General features: G+C 52.4%; 1 protein-coding gene across 2 annotated transcripts in view; it reads left to right on the top strand.

Annotated features, from left to right (window-relative positions):
• Positions 1–18,387, top strand: part of EEFSEC (eukaryotic elongation factor, selenocysteine-tRNA specific) — a 240,626-nt gene that overhangs the window by 71,903 nt on the left and 150,336 nt on the right. For both annotated transcript variants that reach the window (XM_062200567.1, XM_062200568.1), the window contains exon 2: positions 17,214–17,421. In XM_062200567.1, the coding sequence (XP_062056551.1) occupies positions 17,214–17,421 (208 nt within the window). The remainder of the gene's footprint in view (positions 1–17,213; positions 17,422–18,387) is intronic.

Here is an 18,387-nt window from a genome sequence, read left to right as displayed (position 1 = left end):
TTTCATGAAGGAATTCTGCTGATTTTACTGACTTTTTATGGAAGGCCCCTACCCCCCTTTTTTTTTGTCTCCTGTTCTCCCAGCAAGCAGCTTCTGAGGTCCACTGTCTCAGGTCCGCTGCCTCTGGTATTGTGACCCTGCACCCTGAGGACGCTCTGCTCGGCGGAGCTCCTGATGGGTGTGCGTTAGGCCTTGCCCTGCCAGCCCCTTTGGCTTGGGCTCCATCACGAATGTGCTGCCGTGGTTTCTCTGCTTCAGATAGGGGCTCTCTGGGGCTGGTTTATGTTGAGGCCACAGTGACAACTGTTGTTCCTCAGAGCATTGTGAGAGTCGAGGAGGGTGAACCTTGCTTCTATGAGGCGGGACAGGAGTCGGACTGGGGAGGAGTTGAGACTGAGCCTGAGTCCCGGCTCCATCTTGGCTGGCAGTGTGGCCTGGGCGAGAGGTTCCTGACTGCTCCGAGTCACACTTTCTTCCTCTGTAAAGGTGACATGTGAGGACCCATCCTTGCCCTCGTTCGGGTTCGCTTGGGGTCTTTGGAGGTGGGTGCAGCCCTCAGTGGCCCCTGGGTCCTCTGTCTACAAGCCTGGGCTCCCTGGTCTCCCAGTGCATGACCCCGCCCCTGGCCTGTCCGCCTCAGGGCTCGGCAAAAACTGCTCCTTTTTTTCTGTTTCTAAACAAGCGTGCATACGTTTTTGAAATGTTACTAGTATGGCGCCCCTGAGGAAGAGAGAGGAAGTAAATAATCTCTATGGGAGGGGACATGCTAAGCACAGTGGTGCCTGCTCTGTAGTCCCATGAGATTATGCCTGGCGTGGGTATACAGTGGGTGACACTGTGTGGGTGCGTGCACGTGCGCTCTGATCGCCACATGATGACGTGTTCCTGTCAGTGAAAGGCCCACCTTCTCCAGCCCCTCTGTGCTTCTCATTGACTCCATAAATATTTGTTGAGCACCTACTGTGTGCTGTTGGGTGTTAGGGATTCTTTGGGACCTCTCTGTGCCAGCCTATGAGGCTATGGGGGGCTCTGGGGATACCACAGGACTGTCAGGGCATTGTTGGGGCTGTGGGACCCCGAAGAAAAAGCCTGGAAAAGACTGGGGAGGTGATGTCTCAGCTGTGGTGTGAAGGCCAAAGGAGAGGGGAGAAGGTGGAGGATTGTCTCAGGCTCTTGTGCACGTGCCAAGGTCCTGGGGTGATCGTGAGTATGGCTGAGAAAACAGCTCAGAGGAGCTTAGCTGCCCCGGATAAGAGTCTGCGGAGACCGCGAGTGCCGGGCGTGAGGCTGGGGTATGCAGCTGTGGGCTGTAGGGGGAGCCCTGACCTTGTCCTGCTTTGGTCTTCACTCTCTTCTCCAAAGAGGATGACATAGTGCTTTTAGAAACCAGACTCTGGGCTCAGAGTCCCTAGGGTTCAGTCCTGTCCCTTCCCTGCCAGTCACTAGCTCTGTGACTTTGGGCCATTGATGTAACTTCCCTGGGCCTTGATGTACTCATCTGCAAAACGGGTCTTGTCGGGAGTAGCCTTGGCCTAAGATGGCATTAAATGAGCCAGTTCCTGCAGGGATGCCGAATGGTGCCTGGCTTGCAGTGCGCACCGCATTCATTATGTGTCAGCTCTGCCGTCAGCTCTGCTTTCTCGTGGAAGAGGCTGATGGCACAGACTTGGTGAGGATGGCTTCTGTCCTGGAGGGTGTCCAGGCTGTTGTCTCTGAGGTTTTCCTGCTTCATTCGACCAGGCAAATCATTGCCTTGCATATTCCACCTACCAGTGTTAGACTGAGACTCTGTATGAAAATCCATGAAGAAAACCTCACCAGAGAGAAGTGTCAGACCCCAGTGGGAGCTGCACGTGGTTAACCCCGTCACTCCCGTGAGAACCCTGTGAGGGAGGCACTGCTTTGATTGTCCCTGTTTTTATATGATGTTGTCATGCTGGCTGTGGGGCCTTGGCCCAGAGTGTCGGGATGCACAGAGTAGAGTGATTGTGGTGGGTAGCCTAGCGCTGCCTCCTCATCAGCCTCGGATGAAGCTGAGGCCAGGAAGGGAAGAGGGCCCAGCTGGAGGGGCTGAGGTCTGAGCTGTGATGCCCACCCCCAAGCCTGTGATGCCAAAGAGTGCACTGCTCTTTCCTGCCAGTTTAGCCCCACCCCCATTAAGGACAAGATGTGGCTCCTAGGAGCAGGAAGGGCTGGGCTGGCAAGGCTGCCTTGCTCTGGGCTCAGCAGAGATTCTTGAGTGCTTTTCTGAAATAGGTACAGACCAAAGAAGCTGAGTGTTTATTCCTTTTCTTCCAACTTTCCTTTCTAGAGAAAACTCACTGCAGAGATCTCACACTGGGGAGCTGAAGGCCAGGCTTGGCTCATGGACATGTTTTGTTTGGGCCATACAGTTTAAACATTTTTCTGAATTGGTTGTCAACATTTAAAAATTGGCAAATTTCATACAATAGTCCAGATTTTTGGCTTCTCTTGAAAACTCAGAAGATCTGGCAACTCCAGGCCTACATTCCTGTCTGACCATGAGGGGCTGGACCTCAGGAAAGACTGTCCCCTCCTCCTTCTACCCCAGGATGGGGCGAGGGAGGTCTCCCTGTCCTGTAGGTTCACACCTTAACTGATACTCAGCCACATTGCTCATGTGAGGTACCTAGCAGCGCTGGAGGGCTTTTGCTTTTTAAGATTTATTTGTTTGAAAGAGTATCAGTGAGAGAGGAAGAGAGTGAAATAGAGAGACAGAGACAGAGAGATGGAGAGAGAGAGAGAGAGAATTTTACATCAGCTGGTTCACTCCCCTGATGGCTGCAACAGCCATGGTTGCTGGACCAGGCCAAAGCCAGGATCTGGGAACTACATCCAGATCCCCCTCATGGATAGCAGGCACCCAAGTTTTGGACCATCACCTTGTGCTTCCCAGGATGCTCATTAGCAGGGAGCTGGGTTGGAAGCAGAGCAGCTCAGATCCAAATGGCACTCCTATTTGGGATGCTGGCTTCACAGTCAGTGGCTTAAGTCACTGCACCACAATGCTAGCCCCAGGAGACTTTTATGAGGGGGCTTTTAGAAGTCCATGGAAAATGGAATTAAAAGATAATGCAGACATGGGTACTGTAGCAGAATGGGTTAAGCCACCACGTGGGACACTGCATCTTATGTCAGAGTGCCTGGGATCAGGTTCCGCCTCTGCTTCCAGTCCATCTTCCTGCTTACCTGCCTGGGAGACAGCAGGCAATGGCCCAAATGCTTGGGCTCTGTGCATGTGGGAGATCTGAATAGAGTTCCTGGCTTTGGCCTGGCACAGCCCTGGCTGTTGGTGGGCATTTGAGGAATGAACCAGCAGGTGAAATATCTCTCTTTCTGTTCTTTCTGTTACTCTACCTTTCAAATAGATAAAACTTTTTTAGGAATAGGTAATACAGAGCCTCTTCATGTTTGGAACTACTGCTTCTATTTTGCTTCAAGACAGGTTTTTTTTTTTTTTTTTTTTTTTTATGTTAGAACTTGTCAGAGGACTCAGGCCCTGGATGAGGCCTTCAGGCTCTGTGTCAGCCTCACACCCCTGGAAATCCCCATTTTGCACATGGGGCAAACTGAGGCTCAGAGAGGTAAAGGCCCTTGGACAGTTCTCACTGGGCGTGCCGAAAGGGGATGCTGAAGTGAAATCCAGCATGTTCCTTCAAAGCCCGTCTCCCCCACCTCCACCCCCACCCTCGCTCTCATGGTGGCTGCACACCTGCAGGTACACCCTGGACACTGGGTGGAATTTCCTTCCATGTCCCTTGAGGGTCACAGGGTGCTGCCTTCAAGATAAATCGCCTTTGGTGGCACTCCGTGGAGTTGACTGGTGGATTTGAATGGGCCTTGGATCAGGCAGAGCTGGGTTTGACTGCTGGCTGCACCACACTGCAGCTGTAAGATTGCTCTAGCCCCTCCTCTCGCTCCCTCCTTCCCTCTCTCCCCTCTGCTTGTCCTCCTCCCCCTCACCTAGTGATTAGAACTTACTGTGTGCTGAGCTGTTTCCAGCTTTTCTGAGCCTCAGATTCTGGTACCTGATGTGTTCTTGCCTTGCCCTGTGGCAACCTCGATCATTGGTAGCTTCTGTTAAGAGTGATGAGACTGGGGCTGGCGCCGTAGCTCACTTGGTTACTCCTCCACCTGCGGTGCCGGCATCCCATGTGGGCACCAGGTTCTAGTCCCAGTCGCTCCTCTTCCAGTCCAACTCTCTGCTGTGGCCCGGGAGGGCAGTGGAAGATGGCCCAAGTGCTTGGGCCTCTGCACCCGCATGGGAGACCAGGAAGAGGCACCTGGCTCCTGGCTTCAGATCGGTGCAGCACTGGCCGTAGCGGCCATTAGGGTAGTGAACCAATGGAAGGAAGACCTTTCTCTGTCTCTCTCTCTCACTGACTATAACTCTACCTGTCAAATAAATTTAAAAAAAAAAAAAAAGTCATGAGACTTTCTCATTTTCACAGTGGAAATCACAAGGATAAGACCGCAGAGTTAGAATTTCCGTGAAAAATAATGACTGAAAAAAGAACAGACACCCCCACCCCCCGGCACCTTGCTGAAGGCGTGGGAAGACAGGAGGTCACAGTGAATGTGCAGTCTCCCTAGCTCTGGGCCCTCTCTTTCTGTGGGACAGGTGCCTTTTTTGTCCCAAGCTCTGTTGCTAAGTGCATTATGCAGCTCCCCAAAAGGTTAGTCATGGTCTTGTCTCCATCTTACAGGTGAAGAAATAGCCCAGAGAGTTTAGGCATTTTGTGAAAAACCACACAGCTGCCAAATGGGGCAGGCATTTGGACTTGCTTGCAGTGACCCTCCCCAGAGCTGTGTGCTCAGCTCTCTCCTGCAGGGCCTGGACACAACTCCTACCACAGGACCTGAGGAAGATTCGGCGAGTGCAATGACCAAGGAACAGAGGCTCAGGGACTCTCTGTCCCCTGTAGGTCCTGAGGCTCCTGGCTGGTCAGTATTCAGTGTGGCTGTTCAGTACCACAGGGAGAACTCCCTGCTGGGGCAGCCCCTTGTGTGACACAGTGACACAGGGTATGTGTTGGGGTCTGCAGCACCACTTGTTTGCTCGGGCTGTCCAGCATGGGTTTTCTTCCCATTCCCATGCGTGCACCTCTTGCTGTTTTGTCCAGAAGTAGCTCTTGCATCCATATTTGGCAATTTGTCTGTTTCCCTCCCTTCCCCCAGCCTCTCAAGGTGCCTGCCAAAATCCTGTACAATTTGTATCATCTCCCAAGCTGTTATAGTATATGAGGGCAGAGGATAATTTAGTTATTTTTGAATAAAGATTCTTAGCAGAAGCAGAAGTAAAAAAAAAAAAAAAGTGTGTGTTGGGGTGCGGGGGGGTAGTTTTCATACTCGCTGCATGAAATAGACAATATTTCCTGAAACAGGAGATACGAACCTCAAAGAATTTAAAATAAAACATTCATTTTATTATTTTTTTAAAGAAGGAAAACGAGGAAAAAAGTAGAATAGTCAGTCTTTTTATCCTAAGTACAGATGAAATTGATTAAACCTAAAAGACTGGCCTCCGCACACCCGGTTTATTAATTGAAGAATTTCCTCTTACCCAGAATGGGAAGTTCACATTAGAATCGAGCTTGCCCTGAGTGGTGGTGACACTTGAGAACTGAACATTTTCCACAATCCTATTTTCTCTTCGGTGCTAGAGGAAATCCTAAAATGGTTAAAGGGAGGGGGGGCTCGAGAGGGGGGAGAGAGAGCAGAAACCCTACATTTTAAGGAAGCCTTCTTTCATTTCCTTGTAAAGCATGAAATCAAATTATAGCTCAGGGCCCACAATTATTTTATTTCTACATTTCAAATTCCATTTTCTGCTCCTTTTCACTGCTCTTGAACAGGAGTTGTACTGTTGTGCAAAGTCAGCTAAAAAGATTACCCCAGATAGACGATGACACAGTAGCTTAGAGAGGCAGAAAGGCAAACGCCCTGGTGAGGCTGAGAGTGCTGCGGCCCCGCAGAGCCCGCGTGTCTGTTTCCATCTGGGAAGGAAGTGTCAGCGACTGTCACCCACTCCAGCCCCGACGGGAGCTTGGAAGACTCTGCTCCGTGTACGTGGTGTGACTCTCTCTGCCTGTGGCCTCCTGAGAAAACGGAGCGGTGAGAGGCGGCAGCCACTGCAGTGCCCCCGGAGAGTGTGTCCCTCACTGCAGGCCACCAGGAGCTGGGATGCGGTGACCCTGGCACAGCTGTGACCCTCTGGGAGGTCATGCCTGCTGTAGTTTGTCCCATCCCTCTAGGGCCAGCGTGCCTTTCTGTGGCTCACGCTGACCCCTGTTTAACAGAGAGGGTGGCCCTGAGCTCCAGGTTTTTCACTAGCTCATACCCTCCAGGAAGCATCTAATGTTTAGTCACATTGCTTTGTTTTTCTATTCTACTTACGTATACGTTAATTTCTGCTTGTGGCAAGCTTTTTATGTTGCATGTAATATCATGTAAGCATTTTAGTATAAACACAGTTGAATTCAAAAAATGATGATTTAAACACACAGAAGTACATCATAGTAGAGCTAGTACCCGTGGACACAGCAGAAGTCATGGAAGTGGCGTGTGGACTGGGAGCGCTGGGTTTATTCCCGCAGCATCTGAAGACTGCCAGCCAAAGAGTGCCTTAATCCTGTCCCCTGCGTTCATCCGTGTCTCTGTCAGCCCCTCCTCTGGGGAAGTTCCCCTAGAGATACCCCTGTGCGCCTTCACGCTTCCATGGAAGATCACTTCCTCTCACGCTTTGTTTAGGTGGGGAACATCTGGTCCTAACCTCTGACCTTGACCTCAACGTCTTCCCTCATCCTCGTGGTGTGCTCGGTCCTAACCTCTGACCTTGACCTCAACGTCTTCCCTCATCCTCCTGGTGTGCTCGGTGTGCTCGCGGGCCCAAGGACGCCAGAGAGTAGGCTGTGCTGACACACAGATAGCCGTTTGAAACCCCTCCTCCAGTTTGCTAGCCGTGTGGCTGTAGGCAAGTCTCTTCACATCTCTCCATGTGTCAGTTTCTTTGTCTGTGAGGTAAGTAGTAAGCACTTCCTGGGACACTGTGAAAATGAATTCAATCACTGTGCTTGGTACGTGCACAGGACAGTATTCAGTAAGTGTGAGTTCTCTTTCCTCCTTTCTCAGCTCCCTGACCTGGAGTCATCTCTCTTTTTTCCTACCGATTTTTAAACTTTTTGTTTGGAGATCATGTGAAACTTGAAGGAGAGACACAAGAACATTGCCGGGACTTCGGCAGACGTCTCGCCTCCTTTCCCCTGAGGCCACTCCTAGACGTTCCTGAGCCTGCTTCTGTCTCTCATTGTGACTTCACTTCCTCTGGCTAGCACTAGCCCTGGCTTGGGCTGGCTGGCTGACCCTCAGGCACCAGCCCTGGGCCCAGCACATGGGCGTGCTCAGTGAATGCGCTGCTAGCTGTCGATCATGCTTTCGTTTCTGAGCGGATTCTTGCTGGTTTTGTCATTAGTGTGACGTAGTCAGAAGAGTAGTCTTTTGGACTTTGTCATATTTTTTCCATGCAGAAATGTTTGATTTTTATGTTGCTGAATCTGTCAATCTTTGCTTTGTTTCTTTTATTTTTTTAAAAATATTTTATTTATTTATTTAAGAGGCAGAGTTACAGACAGTGAGAGGAAGAGACAGAGAGAAATGTCTTCCCTCTGCTGGTTCACTCCCCAGATGGCCGCAATGGCCAGAGCTGTGCAGATCCGAAGCCAAGAGCCAGGTGCTTCTTCCCGGTCTCCCACATGGGTGCAGGGGCCCAAGCACTTGGGCCATCCTCCACTGCTTTCCCAGGCCACAGCAGAGAGCAGGATTGGAAGAGGAGCAGCTGGGACTAGAACCGGTGCCCATATGGGATGCTGGCGCTGCAGGTGGAGGATTAACCTACTGCGCCACAGAACCGGCCCCTCTTTTATGTTTTTGAATTTCGTATGTCGCCTAAGTATTTTTTACTTTAAAGATTATTGAAAAGATGTTTACATGTTTTCTTACAGTGCTTTTTGGTTTTATGTAGAAACTTGGCTCCATTGGGGATTTATTTTGGTGCACTGTTTCACTGTTATCTAGATGGCTACCCATCGTTCCCATGTCCCAAGCATGGTTGTCCCCCTCTGGAGATGTGCACCATGAGGCTCAGAGAGGGAGAGCGACACATCCATGATTTCATGGCAGCAAATGTGCTCGCAGCCTGCACGCTGCCCTGTCGCAGCTCTCTGGGTGTTTGGCCGCGGTCTCCAGCATTTATTGTTTTTTTGGCTTTCCTTCCTTTTGGCAGGGATCCAGCACCTCTATTTGTCTGCTATCTTGTCTGCGGCTGTTTATTTTTCCCCTTGATCTCTTACACGGCCTCTCTTTGTTGCTTCTCCTGTTCCCCCACCGCTGACATGGCTCTCATTGTTCTCCTCCGAGGCTCCTGAGGTGGTGATGAATGTCTGCTCCCACTCCCTCCTGCAGCGCCAGCCTCAGGTGGTGTGTGTGTCCTGGAGGACCCTGGCAGGCTGCCTGCGCACGTGGGCCGCCCTGCCTTTGCCTCCACCCGCGAGGCCTTGCCCACCTGCTCTTCGGGATGCCTGGGGCTTCCCAGAGGACTCAGGAATGCGGGACTCTGGCCAAGAGGCAGCTGGCAGCAGAAGAAGCAGAACTTCTGGAGTCAGCGGCCTGTGGTCCCAGCCCTGCTCTGCTGCTGACTGTTGTGTAAGCAGCCCTCAGATCACTCCTTCCGAAAATGAGAGCATCTTCTTCTTACCGGGCTGCGGTGGGGATCTGAGCTAGTGCAGAAGTCACAGCCAAATTCTGGCTGTGTCAGTGGCGGGGTATGAGGCAGCAAAGAGTTGGGGGGACCAGGGCAGAACTGGGAGTATACAGCTGTTCTCAGAGGGACAGCTGCTCCTCAGCCGAGCCGGACACAGGCGCAGCCTCTCCACATCTGATCGTCTGTGGATTTTCATGTGTTGTCTCTTAGACTGCAACTGTTGGCGATGCGTTCGTATTCCCGCAAGTGCTGGATAGGCTAGAAAAGGCTCATTCCAGAGCCCGGTGCGTCTTCAGGTGGTCAGTTTACAGCCAGTGGTGTGAAGTCCCGAGCTGAGGGCTGGGCTCCCGTCCAGCTCTCAGGCTGCAGGGGCTGCGCTTTAGGCAATGGCCACTCCTTTCAGGCTGCTTGTGGGTGAGACCTGGTGCCCTGCTCCCACCTCTTATTTCCAGGACTTGGGACGCCTGATACTTGTTCCTGTGGTCCATGTCGTATGGTGCATCCTTACCTTGAGAACAGAAAGCTGGGGATCTGAAGACTTAGGGGACATGGCCAGCCCTGGCTGCCCCACTTTTCCATACTAGGAGTCTGTCTACCTGCTGGTCTGGTGGTCCCAACAGGATGTTTGTGGAGTAGCCCAGCTTTGCGGATTAATTCCAGCAGTAAAGCTTTCCTGCCCCATGGTGGACATGGTGCTCCAGGCTGTTGGCAGGGGCCCTCCACCAACCCTCATGAGGGCCTGTTGCTGGTGCTGCTGGGGTTGGAGGCGCTAACTGCACTGCTGTTAGTTCTCTTCCTCTTCCTCATTGGAGTGCACAGGGCCTTCTGTGCACACATGAGTCATGAGGAGCTGGCTACTTCTTGAGCTCTTAGTATGCTCGGCTTTGTGACACAAAAATCAACGCTGCACTGAACATGCAGCAAGTGCTGGCCTAGGCACCCTCCCGCACCTGAAGCTCTTGTCTCCGGCATCCCCACTCCACAAAGGAGGAGGCTTGGATTGCCCGAGGCTGCTCAGGTGGCAGGGGTAGGAGTGGGTGGGTGCTGCTTCCCCTCTGCCTCCTGGCCTCCCTGTCACTGAGCATGCCTGCTTCGGGACTCAGGTGGGCTTCTCTGTTGCCTCCTGTTCTTCCCCGGAATGGCAGCTCCGTCTCCATGGAGTCCCTGCCGAAGGCCCCGGGTAGGAGTTTGCTCTCCCTCCTGGCTGTTTTCCCAGACACCTGGGATTTCTAGTTAGGGTGGCAGACACCATTATGGTAAAACACAGAGATGGGGTTGTTGATGCCTTAGTCTTCTCGTCTCTAAGTGGAGAGACAGGTAATACATTGAAAAATAATCAAAATAGCAGCAATGATGGTCACGCCCTAGAATTGTCGGGCCAGGACACCTCCTCCGACCCTGGGCTCCGAGGAGCGGAAATCTGCCTCCTGTGTCCTGGGGCACCACAGGGGCCTCGTGCCCCTGCACCCCGCCCGTGTCGAGCCACACATTTATCTAGACATAAGGTCTGGCTGCTCAGGGACGCAGGTACTGTCGTGCAGACAGCTCTGTGGGCCGAGCTCAAATCTCTCTTAGTCCCTGCCGCTTGTCACTCACCTGTGGAGCCACGCTGGGGCTGAGAGGCCGCTGCAAGGAGATGTAGACGTGTAAATCCGCACACCGCGTGTCACAGGCGCAGCAGGAAAGCCATGGCAGCAGCCAGCGTCGCGGAGTCCTCACGTCCAGGTGCTGCTCCAAACCTGGTCTCACCTGGGTTCATCTCCCCTCACCTCACTGCAGTCCTGGGAGGTGGCACTGAACTCCCCTCAGGCCCTCAGCGAGGAGGCTGAGGCCCAGGGAGAGCTCATGGGTTTGGCATGTGGTAAATTGCTGCTGCAGCCAAGGGGCTGACAACAGTGTGCACAGATACTTCAAAAAGTTCTTGCAAAAACAGAATTGAAAGGATGACTGTATGGGGCAGGTGTTTGGTGTGGTGGCTAAGACAATGCTTCGGGTGTCCACATCCGAGCTTTCTGCTAATGGAGACCCTGGGAGGCAACAGTAAGGCTCCAGTAACGCAGTCCTGCCACCCACGAGACAGACCTGGACTGAGTTCCTGACTCTTGGCTTTGTACGCCTCCCTCCCCTCCCCCACAGGCATTTGAGAAGTGAATCAACTCTCTCTGCCTCTCAAATAAATAAACATTTTTTAAAATTTTAAATTATGAACTTACTTTGGTCCTGAAATTTTTTTCATAATACATGGAAATGCTTGTTATGAAAAGACTGCATGAATTTCAAAAAATTTTTGTATCAAAATGAAGTCATACTTTTTTTTAAAGATTTATTTATTTGCTTGACAGGCAGAGTTGCAGAGAGTCAGAGGCTGAGAGAGAGAGGTCTTCCATCTGCTGGTGCACACCCTAGTTGGCCACAGTGGCCAGAGCTGCGCTGATCCGAAGGCAGGAGCCAGGAGCCTCTTCTGTGTCTCCCATGCTGGTGCAGGGGCCCAAGGACTTGGGCCATTGTCCACTGCTTTCCCAGTCCATAGCAGAGAGCTACATCAGAAATGGAGTAGCCAGGACTAGAACCGGCACCCATATGGGATGCTATTACCTCTGGGGGCGGCTTTACCCACTACGCCACAGTGCCGTCCCCTAGACTCATACTTTTAATTCGTTTTCTATGAACATTTCAAAGTATTCTTGTATTTACAATGTTCATTGGATATTTAAAAAGTCACCAGTTGAGGGGCCGGTGCTGTGGTGCAGCATATTAAACTTCAGCGTGCAGTGCCAGCATCTCATATGAATACTGGTTCAAGTCCCGTCTGCTCCACTTCCTATCCAGCTCCCTGCTATTGCTTCTGGGAAAGCAATGGAAGATGACCCAAGTCCCTGGGCCCCTGCACCCATGTGGCAGACCAGAAGAAGCTCCTGGCTTCAACTTGGCATAGCCCTGGCCTTTATGGCAATTTGGGGAATGAACCAGCAATGGAAGATCTCCCTGTTCTCTCTCTCTCTCTCTCTGTCTCTCTGTCTCTTTGTCTCTCTCTCTCTCTCACTCTACCTTTCATATAAATAAATCTTTCTTAAAAAACAACCACCAGGGCCGGCGCCGCGGCTCACTAGGCTAATCCTCCGCCTTGCGGCGCCAGCACACCGGGTTCTAGTCCCAGTCGGGGCACCGATCCTGTCCCGGTTGCCCCGCTTCCAGGCCAGCTCTCTGCTGTGGCCCGGGAGTGCAGTGGAGGATGGCCCAAGTCCTTGGGCCCTGCACCCCATGGGAGACCAGGAGAAGCACATGGCTCCTGCCATCGGATCAGCGCGGTGCGCCGGCCACAGCGCGCTACCGCGGCGGCCACTGGAGGGTGAACCAACGGCAAAAAGAAGACCTTTCTCTCTGTCTCTCTCTCTCACTGTCCACTCTGCCTGTCAAAAACAAAAAAACAAAAACAAAACAAAACAAAAAAAACAACCACCAGTTGAAAACAAATTTTTCTTTAATGTTATTTTTTCTTCTTACAATGACCACAGCTTTTGATTTTTAAAAAATCTGATTTTTAAATTGCTAAAAAAATGCTTACAATTTGGTATTCAATTTCTCCACTGAAACATTTTTCTGAAGAGTTTTTGCTTAAGGAAAATGACTTCTCAGAGAATTTATACTTTGCTAAATGCTGACCTTTGTAAGCTTTTCATTATTTTTAGTTTTGAGATGATTCAGATATATAATCTAGAGTTGGAAATTGTCATTTTTTGTAGTAGGAGCAACTTTAACCCTGTAGTAATTACTCTGCAGGCCTTTCAAGGGTCCCGCAGTCAGCACGGCCGGATGAAAAGCTCTGACGGATTGGGCAGTATAGAGGGCCATTTATAAGGCTCGAGTTTTCTGTCTTGTGTTTCCCACCCACTCGCTCGCTCTGTCCCTCTGGTCTCACAATGATTTCCTACCCTGGGTCCGTGGGAATCGGGAGGACACTGTTTGATTCATTCTGTGGCAATACCAGGGATTTTGAAAAGACAGGACAGGCCAGTTGTGTCACTTCCTGCCGTCTGATCAAAAGTTTGATGGAGAAATGAGAGGAACTGAGAGCTGCTGCCGGGCAGCAGCCCCTGCCTGGTGCTGACCCCGCTTCGCGGCGGTGCCCTGCTTCCCAGCGCGGCCAGTCAAGCTGCCGTGACCTCTGGTCTCCTTACAAGTCCCTGGCACTGGCCGCGCCGCAGAGGGGTCTCCTCGAGAGCCTGGCTTTAGAGCAGCGCTGTGTGCTCACTGGAACAAAGGCGGCTTGTAGCTGGGTGTGTGGGTTCTGTCCACAGTCGGCTTCCTGGGTCTGTCGGTCAGTTTCATTTCCCATCCCCACGATCCCGACAGGCATGCGAGGCGAGAGGGCCTGACACGGGAGTGCTTCCCCTGCTGCCAGCGGGGTGAGGCGAGGCACCCCTCGAGGGTGTATATACCAATAGGAAATTGAATCTTGAAGAAAAGGAACAGGCTCCTGGTAAATAAAGTGGAGGAGGCGGGGAGAGCTAACATTTGCTCATTTCAGCCCAACAAAGATTTATTAAGCTGGGCCCAAGCTGGGCCCTGTGCTGTGAATACAGATTGCAAACTGAGGCTCGGTTCTGAGCTCTCTGGAGTCGAGTGGGCAGAGGGGCAGAGGCCAGGGAGAGTGAAGCTTGAGCAGATGTTCCAGGCAGAGCAGGAGCCGAGGCCAGGCGGGGAGGGCTGTGTGGCGGGAAGTAGAGCAGAGGGACAAGGCTGGCACAAAGCTGGGGTCTCCACTGGGAAGGACGGGGGCACTGTAGCCTGGGCACTGGAGGTCAGCTCTCTTCTCTGCCTCCTGTGTGCTGTGTAACCTTGGGCAAGCACCTCACATCTCCAAAAGTGTGAGCCCCTCATCTGTAATGAGGGACTGGGCAGCTGGTCATCTGGTGACTCCTGAAAAGCCCTTCAGAAGCTTGTGAGGTAACCTTAGCTCTGAGGACACAGCTCTGCCTACCAGAGCTGGAGGCCCACTGCACCAGGTGCTGGGACCCTTTTGCAAAAGATGGCTGTCAAGTCTTCACAGAGAACAGCACGCAGCCTGGGATCCCCAGGTGAACCTGCAGGCTTCATCCCATCCATCCTCAGAGCCCACTTCATAGCCCTGTGACCAGTCCCCAGGGTGGCCGGTGGCTGGGAGGAACAGGGAGGTGGTTGGATGCATTGTTTGGGTAGGATGTCATCAGTCTCACCTCATGGGGGGGGAAGTGCGAGCATCATGGGGCACCAGGTAAGGGGGTTTTATGCAGCCCACGGCATGGTGCCTGGCACAGATGTGAACCAGCACGTAGTTAACAGGGAAGGAACTCCGGAGCCAGGGTCAGGGTGATTTTATTCAGAGGACTTGGCAAGAGAACGGCATGACCAGGTCTGTGCTTTATTTGCTTAGTTATTTATTTCTGCACTTAAATGATCATCGTATGGTTATCAAAATGGATTCTGCAAAGCTCTATTTAAAGTGAAAAGAAGAATGTGCAGGGGAGAATTCTCTTCCTGCCCCGTTTTCTCTCTGTCCCCATTGGACAACAAAGGAGTTGGTTTCTTTATATTCCTTCAGAGAGATTTTATACACGGAGGGGCAAGTACTCAACAGACACACACATGCACACACGCGTACACGCACGCATCCCCACCCTTTTCCCTGTTTTTAGCACTCTGCACTGGTGTGCCCCTTGCTTTTCCCTCTCACTCTGCCCTGGAGATCGTTCCATGGTGGTAGAGGAGGGCCTTCCTCATTCTTTTTAATGGGTGTATAGTATTCTTTTGCCTGAGAGTAGCATCATTTGTTTGTTGCTGACCTGTCCTCCCTTAGGGATGTCGACGTGCTTTCCTGCAAACACGCACAGGGACATGTCACATGTACCCAGCTGGGTTCTGTGCGAGATGCTGTGCGCCTTGGTAGCTGCTTCCAAGTTGGACTTCATAGAAGTCTTCCAGTTTGAACTCCCCCTCCCCCAACAGTTTCATATTTTTAGAAAATTCCCTTGGGGAGGTTATTAGGAGCATGGATTTTAGTGGAACAAGTTGGAAGTGAAGCGGCCAGTTAGGGAACAGCCGAGCCTCATGTGGCTTTGGGGGCTGGAGCTGGGGCAGAGGCGAGTTGGTGATTCAGAAGATACAAGAAGGATTCTGCCAGATGGTGAGGTCGTGTAGGCCTCAATTCTTAAAAAAAAAGTCTCATCTGGGTAAGTAATTTGTCATGTTCATAGTGGATGATGGAGGCAGTGACCCCCAGTCTCTAGCTGAGACCTGGGCTCCCCCACTCAGTGCCTGGACTGGGCAGATGCTGCCACTGCTGTTTTGTGTGCTCAGCCTGGCTGCCCTGCTGACCCTTGGGGACCATGTCCCTGGCTGACAAGATGAGGTGGGGCGTGAGACCAGAGAGGGAAGAGAGTTGGGGTGTCCGTAGGCCTGCCTGGAGTCAGAGACACACACCGTGTCTCCTTGGGGAGGCCAGAGGGCTCCAGCAGGGGAGAGTTCTGCAGTAGTGGCGTCAGGACCCCGTTTTTTGTTTTTTTGTTTTTTTGTTTTTTTGTTTTTTTGTTTTTTGACAGGCAGAGTGGACAGTAGAGGGAGACAGAGAGAAAGGTCTTCCTTTTTGCCGTTGGTTCACCCTCCAGTGGCCACCGCGGTAGGCGCGCTGCGGCTGGCACACCGCGTTGTTCCAATGGCAGGAGCCAGGTGCTTCTCCTGGTCTCCCATGGGGTGCAGGGCCCAAGGACTTGGGCCATCCTCCACTGCACTCCCTGGCCACAGCAGAGAGCTGGCCTGGAAGCGGGGCAACCGGGACGGGATTGGTGCCCTGACCGGGACTAGAACCCGGTGTGCTGGCGCCGCAAGGCGGAGGATTAGCCCATTGAGCCACGGCGCCGTCCAGGACCCCGGGTTTTTACCGCCCTTTGTTTCCAGTTGCTGTGTGATCCGGAGCAGGTGACCTCCTGTCTCTGAGTCTCCCTTTCTGCATCTGAGGACAGCAGGCTGATGGGGGGAGGGAGCGGCAGTGGTACATGCAGTCACTGTGCCCACAGACAGACCAGGTCCTCTCCTCAGCCCCAGCAGGTGGGGCACCAGGGTCGTGTACGTAGCCGTCTTCCTCTGCTCCCCGTCATTTGGTCCTGAAAATACCCTGATTACCCTGATGGGCACTCTCTCGTAGACTCACAACGGAGTCACCATTTGCTTCAATGTAGAAAATATTTGTGTTTTTCTGCTTTTGCAGAAGCACACTGGTGTGTGTGTGTGTGTGTGTGTATATATATATATATATATATATATATTTTTTTTTTTTTTTTTTTTTTGCCAGGCAGAACTAGTTAGAGAGAGAGAGAGAGAGACAGAGTTACAGACAGTGAGACAGAGACAGAGAGAAAGGTCTTGCTTCCGTTGGTTCACTCCCCTAATGGCCGCTACAGCTGGCGCTATGCGGATCCAAAGCCAGGAGCCAGGTGCTTCCTCCTGGTCTCCCATGCGGGTGCAGGGACCCAAGCACTTGGGCCATCCTCCACTGGCTTCCCGGGCCACAGCAGAGAACTGGACTGGAAGAGGAGCAACTGGGACTAGTACCTGGTGCCCCAACCAGGACTAGAACCCGGGGTACTGGCGCTGCAGGCGGAGGATTAGCCAAGTGAGCCACGTCGCCGGCCTATATGTTTGTTTTTGGAAACGACTCCATCTCCCATTATAAAGGGCACGGTCTCATTGGCTTCTGGCAGTGTCCCCTCATTGACGGCTCTGTAATCTTTCCTCCTGCTGCTGTTTGGCTCTGGGTACCTTCCATGAAGGTGACGCTTTCAGCCATGTGCATACGTGCGTGTACAAACACATTCTGCTCAGAGGTTATGTAGCTGAGCTGTGAGTATCCCTTGCCTTCCAGAAGGAACTAGAGCCTCCCAAACAGAATAGGAAGTGGGTAGATAGCACTCGCCATGCATGGCGTGATCCTAAGTGAGCCACAGTATTGCGAGAAGACGCTGTTCAGTCCCTCTTCCCCTTACTTTTTCTGTCTGTCTCTCCTCATGCGTAGTGAGTGCCCATCTCAACATCTGCGGACCAGCACACAGTGGGAGCTTTCCTTGCTGGGACATGTCTCCCTGTGTTGTTGGAATGAAAGCGATAGGATTAGTGCTTCAGAGTCAGACCAGCCTTCCCCTAATCTCAGCCTTGCTGCTCATGTCAGCTGCGCACCCTTGGACGAGCTCCACGTTTTGTGGGCTTCGCTTTCCGCTTTGTCTCTTAAGGTGGTTCTGAGGTGTCGGTGAGATCCTGCGTGTGTAAGCACCTTGCACAGGTCGGAGCCAGGAGGTGTGGGGTCACCATTCCTTCCACGTTGCCCATTTTAGCACAATGTTTTGCCTGACCTGGGGCCTTAACTCCCATTTCCCCTTTCTAACTGTGTGTTCTCTCCCCCCAGGGGCCCAGATCATTGATCTGATGATGCTGGTCATCGACGTGACCAAGGGAATGCAGACCCAGTCAGCAGAATGCCTGGTCATTGGCCAGATCGCCTGCCAAAAGCTGGTCGTGGTGCTCAACAAGATAGACCTCTTGGCAGAGGGGAAGAGACAGGCAGCGATTGACAAAATGACCAAGAAGATGCAGAAAACCCTAGAGAACACCAAGTAGGTTTGCTAACGGAGGGATGCTTACGTAAGCTGGAGGCTCGGGGGCCTGGATGGGGCTGGCAGGTGTCTGCTTCCATCCCAGGGAGCCGACTCTCACCTGATGCTTGCTCAGCATCAGACTTGCGTTACACCTGGAAAAGGCTGAGGTGCTGTGTGAAAAGAGGCTGAAAAATACAGGAGCATAAGGAAAGTTGCAGCTGATCTGCAACTCATTTCTTAGGGTGAGAAGTTGAGGGTGGAGGGGAAATGTCTGCCGCAGAGTGGGTGGTGGCTGGAGGCCAGCTGGGGGAGTGCCATAGCACAGAGGGTCTCTGCAGGCTATGATTTTTGTCTGACGGAGTAGGAATTCATTGACAAATGTTTGTGCCAGGCTGAGTGAGCTTTCCAATCAGGAGACCACTGGCTGCAGGTGGAAGGCTGGCTTGGCAGTCAAGGGCCCAGGAGATAGCAGGAAAATGGAGGAGGGGGGAGAAGGGTGAGAATGGGGGGAGGAGGAGGAGGAGATGGGCTGTGGTGGTTTCCCAGGAAGTGAAGGTGTGGCTGAGTTGAGGCAGTGCAGGAGGGAGGGCTGCCAGGAGAGATCTCTAACAGGAGAGTGCACACACCTTGTCAAGCAGTCTGCTCTGATTAGTCGGGGAGCAGGAGGCTGAAGGGTAGAGGTGCTCCTGGGCGGGTGGGAGGGGTGGGAGGCAGGGGGCCTGTGGGACCAAAAGGCACCTGGCGCAGGAATGACTAATTCTGATGCAGTCAAGAAAATGGGAAAATGTGCTTGTTGAGCACACGGTGTTGGCAAACCTCATTGTTTTATCAATTTCTCTCTTCCTCTCTGGGCCGGTCCCTTTTGATCAATACTAAACAGCGGTCACTGGGAGACGGGGCTGCTTCCTCTTTGCTATGCAGCCCGAGACAATATCCTGCTCCTTCCACCTCTCCTTCTCCTGCCTGCGGAGGGCAAGCGAGTGG

This window comes from Lepus europaeus, chromosome 9 (assembly GCF_033115175.1).
Source record: "Lepus europaeus isolate LE1 chromosome 9, mLepTim1.pri, whole genome shotgun sequence".
Lineage (NCBI taxonomy): Eukaryota > Metazoa > Chordata > Mammalia > Lagomorpha > Leporidae > Lepus > Lepus europaeus.
Note: the sequence above shows the minus strand (reverse complement) of the source record. Positions and strands in the feature narration are given on the sequence as shown.